The 17542-nt window shown below is 35.5% G+C and overlaps 3 protein-coding genes across 4 annotated transcripts; 2 read left to right on the top strand and 1 right to left on the bottom strand.

The window, feature by feature from the left end:
• LOC104718866 lies at positions 8-2308 on the top strand. Its single transcript, XM_010436685.1, has 3 exons — positions 8-271; positions 565-1836; positions 1934-2308. The coding sequence occupies exons 1-3, from the start codon at positions 89-91 to the stop codon at positions 2162-2164; spliced, it is 1686 nt and encodes a 561-aa protein (XP_010434987.1). The 5' UTR covers positions 8-88; the 3' UTR covers positions 2165-2308.
• On the top strand, positions 8174-12123 carry LOC104718865 (CSC1-like protein At4g15430). Of its 2 annotated transcripts, none has more exons than XM_010436681.1 (12): positions 8174-8574; positions 8813-9158; positions 9251-9406; positions 9492-9627; positions 9720-9821; positions 9904-10023; positions 10106-10186; positions 10279-10619; positions 10714-10959; positions 11036-11360; positions 11439-11672; positions 11768-12123. In XM_010436681.1, exons 2-12 carry the CDS (start codon positions 8845-8847, stop codon positions 12002-12004), a joined length of 2292 nt encoding a protein of 763 aa, XP_010434983.1. In that variant the 5' UTR covers positions 8174-8574; positions 8813-8844; the 3' UTR covers positions 12005-12123. The 2 variants fall into 2 exon arrangements, with proteins under 2 accessions (XP_010434983.1, XP_010434984.1); XM_010436682.1 differs by having other exon boundaries at positions 8177-8574; positions 11771-12123.
• On the bottom strand, positions 12201-14513 carry LOC104720353 (pentatricopeptide repeat-containing protein At1g63080, mitochondrial-like). Its single transcript, XM_010438272.1, has one exon. It carries the CDS (start codon positions 14511-14513, stop codon positions 12201-12203), a length of 2313 nt encoding a protein of 770 aa, XP_010436574.1.

The raw sequence follows: 17542 nt of genomic DNA, 5'->3' as shown, positions 1-17542 counted from the left end.
TTTTTTTTTTTTTTTTTTTTTTTTTTTTTGTTGTTGTTGTTTCTTCTTCTACCTTGAGATTTCGAATCCTCAGAAGAAGAAAGAAAAAATGGATTTCGAGCTTCGATCGGCGAAGGAGAAGCTTGAAAGAGAGCAGAGAGAGAGGAAGCAAAGGGCGAAACTGAAACTCGATCGAGAGAAGAAAGCTAAGGAAGCTGCGATTAGGCAACGCGAAGCTATTGAAGCTTCTCAGAGAGCTAAAAGGCTTGACGCCATCGAAGCCCAGATTAAGGTCTCTATCTCTAGTCTTACTACGACTTTTCAATTTCTCGATTTGGGAATTTTAGTTTCTCCCTACGTTTTTTTGGATTCCTTGTAAAAAAAAAGTTGGGATTTTTGTAGGGTTTGTTTCTTGTTCGATCCCGTGGTGATAATCTTAGAACAGTGTGATTCTAATCTACTTCACCTGATTCGTATTTGTTAGCAAATGGGTTTTGGTTCATTTCTGTAATTATTGTAGATTTTGATGCATACAACATTGGGTTGGCTCTCTTTGATCATTTGCTTTTCTTGTACTGTGTTTAGGCTGATCAACATATGCAAGAGAGTTTAATATCTGGAGATGGGATAGTGTTTGAACGAGTCTTTCAAGCTGTGCCTTTTCAAGGAAATGGAGATAAGATTAAGCTGCCACCATCGTGTTTTACAGAGCTATCTGATCAAGGAGCTTTCGATAAAGGTCCTTTGTACTTTGAGCTCTCTGTAGCTGACCACTCGGATAATAAAAAGACAACACACTCTGGTGTTCTTGAGTTTACTGCTGAAGATGGTACTGTTGGGCTTCCTCCACATTTGTGGAGCAACTTGTTCTCGTCACATGATTCAGTAGATGTTCCTTTGGTGGATATACGTTATATCCGGCTTCCTAAAGGCAGTTACGCTAAGCTTCAACCGGACAACCTTGGTTTCTCGGATTTGCCTAACCATAAAGCTATCCTTGAAACCATTCTTCGCCAACATGCTACACTTTCTATTGATGATGTTCTCTCGGTGAACTATGGACAGGTCTCGTACAAGCTTCAGGTTCTCGAGTTAAAACCAGCATCAAGCATCTCTGTTCTGGAGACTGATATTGAGGTTGATATAGTTAGTCCAGATATAGTTTCAGATCAACCGAATCAGCGTGTGTTAAGGCCGCTTCAGTTTGGGAAATCTGAATCAGGAACAGTGGAAGAAGGAGAATATGATTACTATAAGTTTGCGATTGATGAGGGTACTGTAGAAAAATTATTGGCAGGAAACATCAAAGTTATTGTAAAGCTTGATGTGGAAAAAGATGGAGCCGATACTGATCTATATGTATCAAAACACCCAGTTTTATTCCCTTCTCTTCATCAACACGAGTGGTCTTCACATGATGTGGGTTCAAAGACCTTGATCCTGGGATCAAAGGAGAGAGCGCTGAGCTCAGGGACTTACAGTATAGGTGTTTATGGCTTCAAAGGAATAGTCAAGTACCAGGTTTCTGTACTAACCCAAGAAAGCATCGATGGAGCTAAGGTTGGGGAACGGGCTGTATCATTTTCGTCAGATGTCGATACAGTAGAGTGCAGGAACTGTAAGCATTCAATTCCAAGCAGGAGTATAGCGTTGCACGAGGCATACTGTAGCAGAAACAACGTTGTTTGTAACTATAATGGATGCGGAATCGTTCTCAGAGTTGAAGAGGCGAAAAACCATTTGCACTGTGAAAAATGTGGACAAGCACTGCAGCCAACAGAGATGGAGAAACACGTGAAAGTCTTTCATGAACCACTCACTTGTGGCTGTGGGGTAGTGCTTGAGAAAGAACAGATGGTGCGTTTTTGAAAAAAACAGTTGCAATCGTTGTTCTCATTACCTTGCTGTGCTCGAAAATGGTTAAAATTAACATGCGATTGTGATTTTGTTGCAGGTTCAACATCAAGCAAGAGATTGTCCTCTACGTTTAATCGCGTGTAGGTTCTGCGGAGATATGGTGGAAGCGGGAAACTCTGCAGCTGATGCTAGAGACAGGATGAGAGGAATGTCAGAACATGAGAGTACCTGTGGTTCAAGAACAGCACCATGTGATTCTTGCGGTCGATCTGTGATGCTCAAAGACATGGACATTCACCAGATTGCTGTTCATGGCAAGAGTAGCTAATTCGGTCCTCCTATTGATATGGATAAGAACTGACTGTAAGTGATGTTGAAAGTATCAAAAGCATCAAACCCATTTGTATTTATGGATATAACAATTTAATTCTTGAAAGTCACTATCCGAAACAAAAGATTTATATTTCGCGTATGGATTTTGTAGAGCCCCCGGTGAGACCTCAAATGTCCAACTTTTGACTTACTATAATCGTCGAAAATTTATACAACGACCCCAAAAAAAAAAAAAAACAATGATGCTTAATGTGCAAGTATTATTACAATGGGGTCATGAGTGTAGTCACGACAATGATTGAGAGTGATTGTTTAATAGTAGAAAGTTTTCTGAATACACAAAATTATCATAGGGGAGACCAAGTTGCTTGGGTGAGAGAGAGAGTTTGTTTAGAGCATGTGCAACGGCGTGCACTTGGGCCGTCCTTCGTGTATTTGTGATTTTAAATAAATCAAAAAAGGCCCATATTCGAAGAAACGATTCTTATTTTGGGACGTTTTACGTCCGTCGACTTGGCCACGTGGTTGTTTGTGATTGGAAGAATCGAGAGAGGAGAGGAGTACTGGTGAGAGAGAGGAAATTGTAAGCTACGATTCAATGCGAGTCAAAATTTCGTCTACGAATCTGCCGCAGCTTCTTCTTCCTGATTTCTCGAATCATCTCTCAGATTAAGAAGGTATTGTAATTGTTCATCCTTCTTCTTCAGATTTCTGTTTCCTTGCCCTAAATTCTCTGCTTGATTTCGTGATTTTTGCCTTTTTGAGTTCTTAATGTCTACTTTGGGCTTTTACATGTGTAGATTTCAGTTGGTATACACTTCTGTGGATTTTTATTTTTGTCGATGATAGAAACGAAACGAGCTAGTGTATATTTTGGTTAAGTATAACTTCGCAATTGTCCTGTGAATTTTGTTTGAACTTCGTGTTTTTGGAATTTTTGAGCTTGAGTTATTTGAATTACAAGCTTCAGTTTTAAGGAGCTGCAGGTTTTCTGAAAGTTTCAGAAGACATTAAGTAAACGGAGATGAAGTCATTACAGTTGTTCAGTGAGTTCTCTGAAGAAGAAACTGAAAGAGACAAGTGCAAGTTCTCCATAATTTGTCTCAAGGCTGTTCATTTAAAACTGTGGAAGCGTTGTATATCAAGCTTGATAAATAACTCATCTCAAGACTGGTGTTGGTAACTGAAAAGGAGTCCAAAAGAGGATGAAAAAAAATGCAGAGATTTAAGCTGCATTTAGAAGACAACTATTGTGGATTGGTTAGTTGTCTTGGTTGCATTATGAGAAGTCTACATAAGTGTCTACTCATGGAAGTCATTTGCAGGTCAGTCAGTGAATGATCTTAAAGATTAATAAGGTCTTGACTCAAGACTGCAAATCGAATGATGCAATGGCCAAATTCGTTTTGGTGGGTGCTGCATACAAGAAGAGTACTGCAGATTGTTATTACAGCTTGAAAGAGACATCATGGGTTCTAGATTTGATGTGAGAGCTGTTGCAAAGATGTGTCTCAGGGATATCGCAAGGTTTGTTGATAAGAGACATGTTAATGGTTGCTAGTAGTGAGTTTTCAAGCTGCTAGTGTGTTCTGTTTTTAACAAGATGGTTGAGTAGGGGTTTTGTTCTAGTTACAGTTGTTTAAACAGGTTAAACAAGAGTGTTTTTTCTCATTAGAACATAGGTTGATACAAAGAGTGTTTATGAGTGAGTGATGAGTGAGACACTTGTAATTTGTATCTATGTTTCTTCTTCTAGTGGATTCCGAGCAAGAGTCTCAGCGAGATGTAGGTGGTGTCACATTGACACTACTGAACTCGTTAAATGTGTGTGTGCTCCCATCTTCTTCTCTACTCTCTTCTCTAATCTCTCTATGCTCTGTTTTTGCTGCAACAAACAATACAAATAGACACCAATGCTCATACTAAAAATAAGAACCTTTCAAAATAATACTATTAAATTTGAAGGACCAAAAATTGTCCTACACCAATGCCCATGCTCTTATGATTTCTATTTTCTTCTTCTTAAGTCAACAACAACTTCTGTGGCTGAAAATAAGAGTAAGGGAGGAAGAGATTTTGTACTTTGCAAGTTACCAAAATAAGTTTGAAACAAAAAAAATAACATCAAAAGCAATTCACATACCACACCTCAAAAAGAATATTACAATAATATACTATAAAATGTCCCTTCAATTCTTGGGTTATCTTCCCACCACGTATTAATTATTTAATAGTACTAGCTAATGCAAATTATATATGATATTTTCTGGATTAGTGTAAGTGGATTCAGATATTTCTTCTGGAAAGCAGTAAACAAATAATTATTATGGCTGGGAAGCATATTTAAAAGAGTTGTGAGAGCTGAAAATATATTCCATTGTTAACCTTTAACACCAATATGGCAATATACAGTACAAAACAGAAAACATTCTTTGACATTAGTTTCAAGTTTATTCTCTTCGACCCAACTTTTACACAACAACGTGTGAAACGACGAAGGACGCAAAAGATTGGGTTTTTTTACAAACATCCAACTCTTTTAACGTGTGTCTACTCTATGTATCAAATTACTAGATCTCATCATTATTTTTTATTTTATTATGGTTACGTGGAAATAACAAACGCGGTTTTGGACAACTATACAACACACCAAAGAAGTTTACGAAGACGAATCTAAAATATAAACGGCTCTATTTACATTATCTTGAACATATCATGTAAGTTTGTTTTCTATCTAAAGTTTACATCAGAATAAGTATTATTATCCTAATTCAATAAGTTCATAAAGCACAATAACATCAAATGTTGGTTGGTTAAGGAAGCTTTGCCCATCTAATGATAGATCCGTCGATTCAACACCATTTTTTAATGGTTTAATTTGATGAAATCGACTATACAACTATTGTTAAACTGGCCTATTTCAACTACTAGCATAAAGAACAATCAAATATAGAAAAATTTAACATAAATCCATGAAGAAAATAATTCTGAATAAACATTCTTTTGATGGATCACTACTCTCTCATACTAGTTTTGAGATCTCTGTAGTTTAGAGATATATGAGATTATATTGGGATCCTCAAAAGTTCTTGATAAGTTTAGAACAAAACTATATAGGAAAAAAAGAATATGTGAATAAACCTTTTAAACCAGAAAATCATACTAAACTACTCTATATGTTTTTGTGTCATGAAGGCATTGTATTTTACAGTTTAAGAGGGGTGGTGTCAAAGGAACAACATTTATCGGCATCAGCCATTTATAATTCTATCTCTTTATTTTTATTTTTGTCAAAGATCTAGCTATCGTTTGTAATACTAATCATATTAACAATATTTATAGAAGAGCATGCAAAGTAAAGAAACTGCGGACATAAAGTTTAAGATCATCTAAACTAAACGTTTGAGATTATCTAAAAGAATATTCTGGACATATGGTAATAATATATATATATATATATATATATATATATATATAAGAAATATATGACCTTTTTTAGGATTAATACGCATGAAAACACCAGTCATAAAAAAGTTTTAATTTATGTAAATTCTTAACATATGATTTCCCATGACTCCATGACAATAGCGTAAAGCGAATGTGTGAGTTTGTTTGTTTGTTTTTTTCCCTTTAACTTTTTACTAATATTTTTTTGTCGAAATCAAAGTGGTGGTTTCAGGTTGGCTGTAAAAATTTTGTGCAATTTTAACTAAAAACATTTTGTTTGGCTGTAAACTGTAATTTGACAAAAAAACAATTTTGTTTCTTCCATTAACTATAATGGATTAAGATCGTAATATATTATGGAGAAAAGATAAAATATAAAAAGATAAAATTTAAAACATGAATATACGTTATTACTAACATTTCAATTATTCTTTAAATAAAAGTTTTTTAAGTTTTAATTCACGCTATTGCGTGGCACTTATCTAGTATTACATCTGTATATATATATATAATGTTAAATATTCTATCAGTATAAATTCTTAAGCTCAAATATAATCATTCAAATTTTTGAGTATAAATCTATATAGACATTAAACTTATTTTAGTAAGTGATATATAACATATTTAGTATATAGTTTATCCAATATACAATGCGTGTTAAAGTTTAAAATAAAATATAAGTATTTTATTTATAAGTGAAAACTTTAAAAAAAAGAAAATATAAGTCCTTTATTATGATAGTATAGATATTAAAATAGAATATGAGATTCAAATTCAATATAAAAATAATTAAAAAGGATAAAATTTGAAAATATAAAAATAATTTTTAAAAATAATACATTTTTAAATTTGATAATTTTTTAATCTAAAAATAAATTTCAACGTTAAACATTCTGTTTGAAAATCACGTTAACTATATGTGTCATCGTAAAACCATTTTAATTTACTTCTACATCGATGAGAGTGAAAATTTTAATAACAAAAACAATATGTGCATCATATAAGATAATATGTATTTTGGTTAGTTGTTGAAATTTCAGAAAAAATAATCTGTAAAAAAATCAAATAACATATTTCTGAAAAGAAAAAAATATTATTCTTCTATATTTCACAATCTTATAAGTAATGATTATGTCATAGTCTCATAAATAATAAAATATACTAATATTTTCATCAGTTTTCATCAAGTAATCAAAAATTCATTCCTACAGACTCATTTTTTCTATTTTTTTTTTCTGGTTTCTCGTATTACTACATGCATTAAAATCTTTAAAATAGAATATGTAGAACTATACTAATAAATATTCTCATCTCATATTCAAAAATGTATTCTTTTAAGTTCATTTTTTCTTAGATATATATATCTTATTATATACATGAAATTTTTTTATTATAATTAGGTTACTAGTTAGAAATTAGTTTTAATATTTTTTATATATAAATAATAATTTGTTATATAGGTTTAGAATTTTTACATTTTATAATTTTAAAATATTTTAGTTAATTTAGAATTTACACATGTCAACATCTTATCAATACAATTGACACATGTCAATTGAGTAACTTTAAGCCAATTTTTATAGAATAAGATATAATAATATATTTTTAACACAAAATTACTATAAACTGCTCTACTTACATTTTCTTGACTCTTGAGCATAATATATTCAGTTCAGTTTTGGATATCTGGAATAGAAGGGTTTATGACTCTATGGATCCATTCAAGAATTTTAGAATTTTGGTTTGGTTTGAGATATTTTCAGTTCAGTTCTAGGTAGTACCTGAATATTAATTTAAAGAAAATGGTTAAATTTAAATAAAATTTGGTGCAATTTTGACATATATAACTAAGAACTTGGGAGTATTTTTTATTGACATTTTTTATTTAAATTGTAATTTTGGATAATTGCTTTATATTAATTCTCAATATAATTAATATTTTAGATATATAATTCTAGTTCAGTTCAATTCCTTTTTCTTTATTGATTTTGGTTTGATTTTTCGGTTTCCAGTAATTTGTCGAGTCCTACATGATATTATATTATGTAAGTTTTTTTTTTTTTACCTATGTAAGTTGGTTTTATATTACAAAATACCTAAAAATCCATATATTGACAAGAAAACCACCATATTAAATACGGATAATGCATACTTAAATCCAAATTTATATGTTGGCAAAAAGTAGATTCGGACCCACTTCTACAATTTAAACTAGAATAAAAAAACTTCGTCACCTTCACAAATTTTCAATTATCCACCCAAAAAAACAATTTAAAATTAGCAAAAAAAAATCAAATATAGTGGTTGTGATATATCACGAACATGTTCATACTAGCATGTATGAAAAAAAGAAAAGGAAATAACCGTTTTATTTTATTTGGAGGGTCCATTAACTTTACATTATACACGTATTTAACACATATTACCTTTATTCAAAATCAAGAAACCAAATGTAATCATAGCCACTAGTTTTACGCACCGGACCGGACTATGGACAAATCAAATGAAAACGTTCCTTACCAGACCAATTCCAAAAAAGAAAGAAAAAAAAAAACTCACTCCCCCATCTACTATTGTTTTTCTTGTCATCATCTTCTTTCTTTTGGCCTTTGGGGTCACGGTTTTGATTTACTCTTTAGTCACTGTCATAGCCAAAGAAGAGCATCTTCATAAATACACTGAAGGCTCACGTTTTGCCATGTCCTCCTTAACAAGTTTTTTTTCTTCTTCTCTCTTTACACCTTCACCGTCACGGATCCATTTAAACAATAAATTCGCAGTAATCTTTTTTAGTCGAATGAATCTTTGAACATATTTCCTAAAAACCCGGCAAAGAAAAAAACTGCTTTTTCCTCTTCTTCTTCTTCGTCCTCTGTCACTGTTCTGTCTTCGACGGTTTGGTCTGAAATCATTTACTTACAAGAACAAGAAAGCTTTGTCTTTTAGCTCTTTTAGAAGGTAACTGAAGTGTGAATCTGGTCTTTTTCTTTAATTTACCAAAAGCTAGATTCTTGTTTCTGTTTTGGGATGCTCTCTGTGTGACTGTGACAGATTGGTTCTTGTTTCTGTTTTGGGATGCTCTCTCTGTAAAAACAAAAAACAGAGCAAGTTGCGATTGATTTGTGTTTTTTTTTTTTTGGATATTTCTGACCTCAACTTGTAAAGTCTGAATCTGTGTCGTTCTTTTGATTTACAGGAGAAGAAAATAGTATCTTCTTTCACAGTCGCATGGCTACAATAAACGATATTGGAGTAGCAGCAGCAATCAATATAGTGACAGCATTCGCTTTTCTCTTAGCTTTTGCTATATTCAGGATTCAACCAGTAAATGACAGAGTCTATTTCCCTAAATGGTATCTCAAGGGCTTAAGAAGTAGCTCTATACAAACAGGTGGCTTTGGAAGCAAATTTATCAACTTGGACTTCAGGTCCTATATCCGATTCCTTAACTGGATGCCTGAAGCTTTAAAAATGCCAGAACCTGAGCTCGTTGATCACGCTGGACTTGATTCTGTTGTCTACTTGAGGATCTACTTACTCGGGTATATATACATACTATATGTATCTCCCCAAGCCCTCTTGTTTTTTTCTTCTGGTTTTAAAGACTTCTGAGCCATGTGGAAAAATTTTGCAGGCTCAAGATCTTTTTCCCAATAGCTTGTGTTGCTTTTACAACAATGGTGCCTGTTAATTGGACAAACAAGGGACTGGATCGGTTAAGGCATTCTAATATAAGTTTCAGTGATATTGATAAACTCTCTCTATCAAATATACCGAATGGGTCACCTAGGTAAGAGATGCTACTCCAAGTTTGGTGGCTTTTTTTTTTTCCTTCGTTCTATATGTTTTACTCATTGGATCCTCATCTTCTGTAGATTTTGGATGCATTTGTGTGTAGCTTACGCCATCACCTTTTGGACATGCTTTATCCTGAAAAGAGAGTACCAGAATATAGCATTAATGAGGCTACAGTTTCTTGCAAATGACCAAAGGAGACCTAACCAGTTCACTGTAATGAAACTTTGAATCTTTCGATGCTCTTTTGAGTTTTATTTGTGATTAAATAAGCTGAAAACCTGTTTTTTTTTTCTTACTGATGTTAGGTGCTTGTAAGAAACATTCCTACAGATCCTCATGAATCAATCTGTGAACTTGTTGAACATTTCTTCAAGGTCAATCATCCAGACCACTACCTCACTTTCCAGGTAAAGTCATCTTCAGGTTTTCTGATATGTCCATCCTTGACTCGATTTTTCAGTTGATCATTCTTGATCTGCTTTAACTCAGGCAGTCCATGATGCAACCAAACTCTCAGAACTGGTTCTGACGAGGAAACAAATGCAGAATCTGCTCGATTACAATATAAACAAACACATGAGAAATTTAAATAACAGGCCAGTTATTAAGGTAAACTCACATTTGCAAATCACATACGCTTACGTTTCTCTTCTGTTGTTATCTTAAGACTCATCTCCATGTCTGCAAGTAGATGGGATTTCTTGGCTGTTTTGGTGAAGAAGTTGATGGAATCAAGTTCTACACATCTGCCGTTGAGGGTCTAACCAGAGAAGTAAAGCGTTGAACTTAACTACTCTGTGTTATTGTTTTTTATTCCCCAACCTCATTAGCAACATTTAATTAAACTTTCTTTGGATGTTTCAGATCTCTGAGGAGAAACAGAGATTAAGGACCGGCACAAAGTCCATAGTTCCAGCAGCTTTTGTATCTTTCAAGAGCCGTTGGGGAGCAGCGGTTTGTGCTCAAACTCAACAGACAAGAAACCCAACAGAGTGGCTAACCGAGTGGGCTGCAGAGCCACGTGACATCTACTATGACAATCTGGCATTGCCATATGTTGACCTTAAGATAAGGAGGCTCATAGTCGGCGTAGCATACTTCTTCCTAACCTTCTTCTTCATGATACCAATAGCATTTGTACAGTCACTCGCCAACATTGAAGGCATAGAGAAGGCTTTTCCTTTCTTGAAGCCCCTTATAGAAGTGTATGTCTCTGTCTATCTCCCTGAATATATCAACCTGATAACCCCACTGCCCGGTTGATTGAATTTTTTTACGTTGCTTGGTCTTTGTGTACAGGAAATTGTTAAAGTCAATCATCCAAGGTTTCCTTCCTGGAATAGCTTTGAAGATCTTCCTCCTTTTCCTCCCAAGAATACTGATGCAAATGTCCAAATTCGAAGGTTTTGTTAGCACATCCTCATTAGAAAGAAGAGCCGCATCTAGATTCTACATGTTCCAGTTCATTAATGTTTTCCTTGGAAGCATAGTCACCGGGACTGCGTTTCAACAGCTCAACAGCTTCCTTAACCAATCTGCAAACGAGTACGTTCTTTTAGACCTCCCCTTGCCTGGATTCACCGGGAAATCTCATATCATTCTGACTTATTATTTTCTGCAGTATTCCAAAGACAATTGGCGTCTCGATTCCAATGAAAGCGACCTTCTTTATAACATACATAATGGTGGATGGGTGGGCAGGTGTTGCTGGGGAGATACTGAGGTTGAAGCCGCTCATAATCTATCATCTAAAGAACTCCTTCCTCGTCCGAACTGAGAAAGATAGGGAAGAAGCAACTGATCCTGGAACTATAGGATTCAACACCGGTGAGCCTCAAATACAGCTCTACTTTCTTCTCGGTCTCGTTTATGCAACAGTTAGCCCCATCCTTCTTCCCTTTATCCTCGTCTTCTTCGGCCTGGCTTACGTAGTGTACCGTCATCAGGTGAGATAACTGAATCTTCTGCATCCATTTCCTCCAACGTTCGAGCATCGTTTAGTAACAATGAAGGCTTCGTTGCAGGTAATAAATGTGTATAACCAAAAGTATGAGAGTGCAGGGAAGTTCTGGCCTGATGTTCACAGGCGTGTTGTGACCGCACTGATCGTGTCACAGCTTCTCTTGATGGGTCTTCTAAGCACTAAACACGCTTCTAAGTCCACTCCTTTGCTTCTTGTGCTTCCGTTGCTGACCATTGGGTTCCACATACACTGCAAATGTCGTTACCAACCTGCTTTTGTCACATATCCATTGCAGGTTAGTTAAAACTTAAGAGACAAAAATAACTGGGTATGTCTAGTAGCTTTTGAGTAAAATGTTTAAGCTTACCTTTTCGATGTTCCGAGCAAAAGCAGGAAGCTATGATCAAAGATACACTGGAACGCACACGTGAGCCAAATCTAAACCTCAAGGAATTTCTTCGAGATGCGTATGCCCACCCGGAGTTCAGGGTTGGAGAAAATTATGACCAAGAGATGGGCTTGGAGAAGGCGAGGTCTGATAAGTCACCAGATTTAGTGGCTACCAAGCGTGGCTCATGGAGGAACACTTCTTTGCCTAGCAAACATAGCTACACAAATTCACCCTGATAGTTGCTTTGTTATACCTTCAATGGTGATTCTTTGATGTCTTAAAGAAGTTTTCCCTTCATTGGAAAAATGTATATAAAATCTTCAGGTCAATACCATCTACGATTACATTGATTTCACTCGAATATGTTCTACATTGGAGGTGGGATGATAGCTATAAATCCTCAGGTCAGTGCCATCTATGATTACATTGATTTCACTCGAAAATGTTCTTCCCGTAAGTGTCTAGAAGTGGCTGAAGTGTTTTACGTCCATCAGCACGAGCAAGAAGTCGACGCAGCCTGCCTTTAGCACCATCGTTTGGGGTAAATTTCCTATCGAGCATGCTCTGAAGAAGCAGAACTGCATCTTTAACCTTGTTCTCTTCAAGGAAGCCAGATATAATAGTGTTGAACGAAACAGAATCAGGTGAGCAACCCTTTGGCTCTAATTCAAAGAACAATGCTCTGGCTTCTGATAGCATCTTATGTTTGCAGAGGGCATCAATAATTATGTTGTACGTTACGACATCTGCCACCAATCCCATGTTTGGGATTTCACCAAAGAGTCTCTTTGCGTCCTCCAGTTTCCCATTTTTTATCAGACCACTGATTAGAGCATTGAACTGATATATGTCAGGAGAATGACCAGACTTCCATATTGCATTGAAGATTCCTTGCGCGGCATCTACATCCCCAGCTAGGCAAGAAGCATGTATAAATGAAGTGTATGTATAATTATCTGGTTTCAGCCCCTCACATGTCATTCGTCTGAAAATGTCAATGGCTTCTTCTAGTTTCCCATACTTGCAATAGCCACCAATCATAATATTGTACGTAATGACATCAGGCACCAAACCCTTGTCTGGGATCTCATCAAAAAGTCTCTTTGCGTCAGCCACTTTTCCATTTTTCATCATACCATCGATGAGAGCACCGAAATGGTTTATGTTTGGAGTATGACCAGTTGCATAAAAGATTTCTTGAGCGAAGTCCCAGTTTCCTGCCTGGCTTAAACCATGTATTAGTGTCGTGTATGAAGCATCGCACAGTCTCTTCCCCTCACGTTCCATTCGTCTTAACAGTCTTCTTGCTCCTTCTAAATATTCTTTTTTAACCAAACAGTCAATGAGAACACCGTACTGTTGTATGCTTGGAGAGCAATCAGACTTGCATATTGCATCGACGACTTCTTTAGCGACTTCTGAATCTCCAGCTTGGTTAACAACGTGGATTAATGCTGCGTATGTATAAGTATCTGCTTTCAACCCTTTACAATCCATTTCTCTTATAAGCTGGACAGCTTCCTCAATTTTTCCATTCTTGCAATAGCCACTGATCATTATATTGTAAGTAACAACATCAAGCCTAACGACGCGATGCCTCATCAATTTGAACAATTCAGTTGCGTCCGTAAGCTTACACCCTTTAAACAGACCATCCAACAGAGAGTGATATGTTTCTACGATGGGCTCCGGACCTCGATTGATCATTAAGTCATATATATCAATCGCTTCATTCACCTTACTGACTTTGCAAAGGCGATGTATCAAAATATTGTAAGTGTAAACATCAGGTGATACACCTTTGCTCACCATTTCCTTGATCATCTCTGTAGCATCGTCCCACAAACCCGCTTTGCATAAACCAGAGATGAAAGAGTTGTAAATGAACAGATCAGGAGAGATCCCTTGAGCAATCATCTCATCGAAATATTTAAGCGCCTCGTTAAACCTCCCGGAGCTACTCAGTGCAATAATGATCATCCTAAAAGCCAAAATATCAGGAGAAACTCCACTCGCAGTCATCTCTTCAAACACTTCCATAGCTTCGTCGAGTGACCTGTTCCTAATGAAAGAGCCGATTACGAAACTGTAGATAACCACATCACTCTTACAACCGGAAGCAATCATCCTTCTATGCAAACCTAGAGCAACACCAGTCTCGCCAATCTCACAGAGCTTAACAATAAGACTAGCGTAGAGAGAAGCATCAACCTTAACACCTCTCTGAGACATTTTATCAAACACTTGAAGTGCATCAATCACTCTCCCTTGAGAACACAAACAAAGCACCAAACTGTCAGCTGTTACCAAATCAGGCTCAAACCCTCTTTTAATCATATCACTCAGAACACAAAACCCAGAATCAAATTGCTTCAGATGGCGAAACACGTTAATCAAAATATTCAAAGTACACAAATCAGGCTCGATGACAACACCCTCCTCGTGTCTCAACATCCTCTTATACATCGAAACCACTTCTTTAGATCCTTGAAGCTTCATCATTGAACCGAACAAGTGATTGAAAGTATCAATCAAAGGAATGGGTTTTGTCTGTAGAAGCTTGTCGAAGTAAAGCAGAGCATCTTCAAGGTTTAGTTTACCAGTCTTGCATTGATGGTACACCAGAAGTTCAAGTTTGCTTCTTTTGGTGTTCGATTGAAAAATGGAAGATAGTGACGAGACTAAGCGACGGCAAGGTTTGGCTCCTCCTCCGACGTTCGTCGGATGATATAAGCGGAAGAGCATTTTGGCACTTGTTTGAAGTGATTTGTTGTGTGATTTTATTATGTTCGGTTCCTTCCTGTTTTGTCCTTCCAATTGTACGTAATCAGAGTCGCCGTTGTCGTAATTTCCGACAAAACTTGAAGAAGATAACAAAGCTTTAGGTTTTGAACTAAACTAGGTTAGACCCGCTCGCCACGTATGTTTTTCTATCCATTTTTAAATGTATTTGATGTTAAAAAATATATTTTTTTTCTTATAACTTGTTGTGGAAGATATATTGGTTTAGTTTAATTTTGAGATGTTTTTTTTGTAGTTTAAAATTTAATCATCTATAATTATATAGTTTTGTTTGGTTGTAAACTCGTCACATCATGTTCACAGTAATCAATATTGACTTTGAAAATTTGTCACGGTAATAAGTCTCTTTTCATTTTTTTTTGGTTTTAAGTGGAGCTGTCCATTTAAACACATTTTTGTGGACGGTAATAATTTGTTCTATTACATCCTCTTATTTCCTATATATTACACACTGGAACTAATTTGTCTTTTCTAATTTTTACCGTCAAATGTGTTCTTTAAATATTTGAAGAGAACTACATTTGGGAAAACCTACGAAGGCTAAGAAATACATATTTATCTAAATAAAAACCTAAAGGTGGGATAAATGGTTCAGCCGAATTGGTTTAGCTCCTTTCTTAAACTCCTTGATTTCTACCGAAAGCAAAACTATGTTAGAGTGCACATTCTTACATAAAACATGTCCTCCATAAGTGAGAGGGAAGTTATCTTCAATTATATTTAGATAGGTCCACGTTTAGTTGAACTAATCAAATAAATAAACAAATTAAAATCCTCGAAGCTACGGTCAGTATATTGATGAATAGAAGCACGTGCTACTAATTCAGTAGAAGATCTTAAACTCACATGTATATAGAGAATTCTGCAAGTTAGTATTACAGTTACAAGACCTTAGCTACATACAGTATTATATATCTTCTTTGTTTCTCTTATCTCTTAACAAGATGAGAAGAGATGAATTGATCATGGCTTATACAAATAGATTCCAAGAAGAAAAGTAAACATATGTATAATGTTCCACACAATTGACATTTATCAAGAGTTTTCTATCTCCTATCATAAAAGCAGTTCAATTGTAGAAGATGTGACTGACTCATGAAATAACCTGTAAGCGAGAAAGTGGAATTTGTCATCAAAAAACTTGCCTTATATTGTTAGTAAATTGTCTTTGCTTCTGCCATGGCCCACATGAGGGAATAATCAGGTCCAATATAAGTGCAATGAACCTGGAAAACCCCATGAGGTTGAAGAATGAAGAAGCAAGCATAGTAAGTATAGAAGAATCAATTCATTTGGAAATATAAGAGATGTAGAAGTTTAACCTTGACAAGACGTTAACGAAGGATGCATCGCGAATCTTGCCTGGATAATTCTGCTATGGAAAAGGCACTGATACAAAATAGAAGTGTTAGAATATTGAGAAGAGAAAGAACAAAACAGAGTAAGAGACGTCGTCTCTTCTCTTTAGGGAGAAACAAAAAGTAAAATAGAAACTCTTTTATATATCTGAAACTTGTTACATTATTACAACATCACACACGCTTATATACATATGTTGCGGTCGTAACCGTTCACAACTTATGAAAACTGACAAATTAAAACAACACAACTCACTAACTTTTACATATGTTAAACACACTAATGTGTCTGCATTTTATAGGATTTTAACAATAATTTTTGTATATGTTTTGAGTCTTTTGTTAAGTCCAAGAGTGCTTTTCGAGTCTTTTTAGTCTTCTGTGAGTCTTTATAGGTTCTAGGTGACTTTGGAAGGAATCTGAGAGTTTTTGGGAAGAAAACATGCATCTGGAGCTAAATTGGTTGAAGACTGATCGGGCTAGCAAGCAGATGAAGTAAGAGCAGAAAAACATTTCGGATTGACTGATCCTCGTCGAGATCGACCAGTCCCGTCCCCGAAGCAACTTTTCCTTTTATGTTTCAAACCGACTTTTAGGGTTTTATTTTTACTATTTAAGCACGAGGCTCGACCTCTAGGAAAAAAACTTTTATTCTACGCAGCTTTTGAGTACTTGTAAGCTTTGGGGAGAAGATCTCTTGTCCTTTCTAACCCTTTGGAGAAGAATTCCGAACCCTTTTATTTCTCTTTGCAATTCAAACATGTTTTCTTGATCTTTGATTTGTTGTTCTTTGATTTCCATGTCTGAGTAGTTTTACTATTGGGTTTCGGGTTTCAAAAGAGGTTTTATGATTCTCTAAACTTAGGTTGTTAGATTTGGGATTGATCTTTTGTTTTCTTCATCTATAGTTGTGCTTAATGCTTAAACTAGATTAGCTACCTAGTTTATCATTGTAGGTTCAATTCATCTAGGCATCAAAAGTGTGGTTGAATGGCTTGAAAATAACATAGGTGAGCAAGGTGATCCTTAGCCAACGAAAGCTGAAGTCAAGGCACCTTGTGAACAAAAATCAAATTTGAACTTATTGCTTGCTAGGATTGCTAGATTCAAACGACGGTTTAGAATTTAATCAATTCCTTGCATAGATAATTAACGCTGCGACAGTAGGTTAGTTTTACATTCGAGATTTGAGTTCAAGAACGGTATCTAATGCTTTCCCAACCTATCATCTGAATTAGTGATCATAACTCCTAATAGATGATACGACCCGACATGAGCATATTGGATCCTCGTGGGCTTTTACCTTCGGTCTATTGTATAAGCCCAATTAGCTATGTGCTGCTTTGTTTTTAACTTAGCTTCCTTCCTCTGTAAACGATCGAAAAAGATCAACAAAGACATTACCTTCTTCTTCTTCTCTTCATTGTTAGTCACGTTACTGACATTTCTTGTTAAGTCACATGCTTAACACTTTATCTTCTCATCTAAGCTCTCATTCTTCTATTTCTCATCTAATTTTTTTATAGAACCAAACCGGGTTCTATCAATTGGTGCTTTCGTTGAGAGATTTTACGAACTCAAGGTTACTTGGAAAATGAATTTCACTCATGAGCG

Source organism: Camelina sativa, chromosome 10 (assembly GCF_000633955.1).
Source record: "Camelina sativa cultivar DH55 chromosome 10, Cs, whole genome shotgun sequence".
Classification (NCBI taxonomy): Eukaryota; Viridiplantae; Streptophyta; class Magnoliopsida; order Brassicales; family Brassicaceae; genus Camelina; species Camelina sativa.
This window is presented reverse-complemented; position numbering and strand designations above follow the sequence as displayed.

What these genes read in the sequence shown, in the direction of transcription:
- LOC104718866 (XM_010436685.1), top strand. Translation starts at nt 89, where the DNA reads ATGGATTTCGAGCTTCGATCGGCGAAGGAGAAGCTTGAAAGAGAGCAG. An exon ending in CCATCGAAGCCCAGATTAAG is followed by an intron (nt 272 to 564) that starts GTCTCTATCTCT and finishes TACTGTGTTTAG; the next exon opens with GCTGATCAACATATGCAAGA. An exon ending in TGCTTGAGAAAGAACAGATG is followed by an intron (nt 1,837 to 1,933) that starts GTGCGTTTTTGA and finishes ATTTTGTTGCAG; the next exon opens with GTTCAACATCAAGCAAGAGA.
- LOC104718865 (XM_010436681.1), top strand. Translation starts at nt 8,845, where the DNA reads ATGGCTACAATAAACGATATTGGAGTAGCAGCAGCAATCAATATAGTG. An exon ending in CTTAACCAATCTGCAAACGA is followed by an intron (nt 10,960 to 11,035) that starts GTACGTTCTTTT and finishes TATTTTCTGCAG; the next exon opens with TATTCCAAAGACAATTGGCG. An exon ending in ACGTAGTGTACCGTCATCAG is followed by an intron (nt 11,361 to 11,438) that starts GTGAGATAACTG and finishes GCTTCGTTGCAG; the next exon opens with GTAATAAATGTGTATAACCA.
- LOC104720353 (XM_010438272.1), bottom strand. Translation starts at nt 14,513, where the DNA reads ATGCTCTTCCGCTTATATCATCCGACGAACGTCGGAGGAGGAGCCAAA.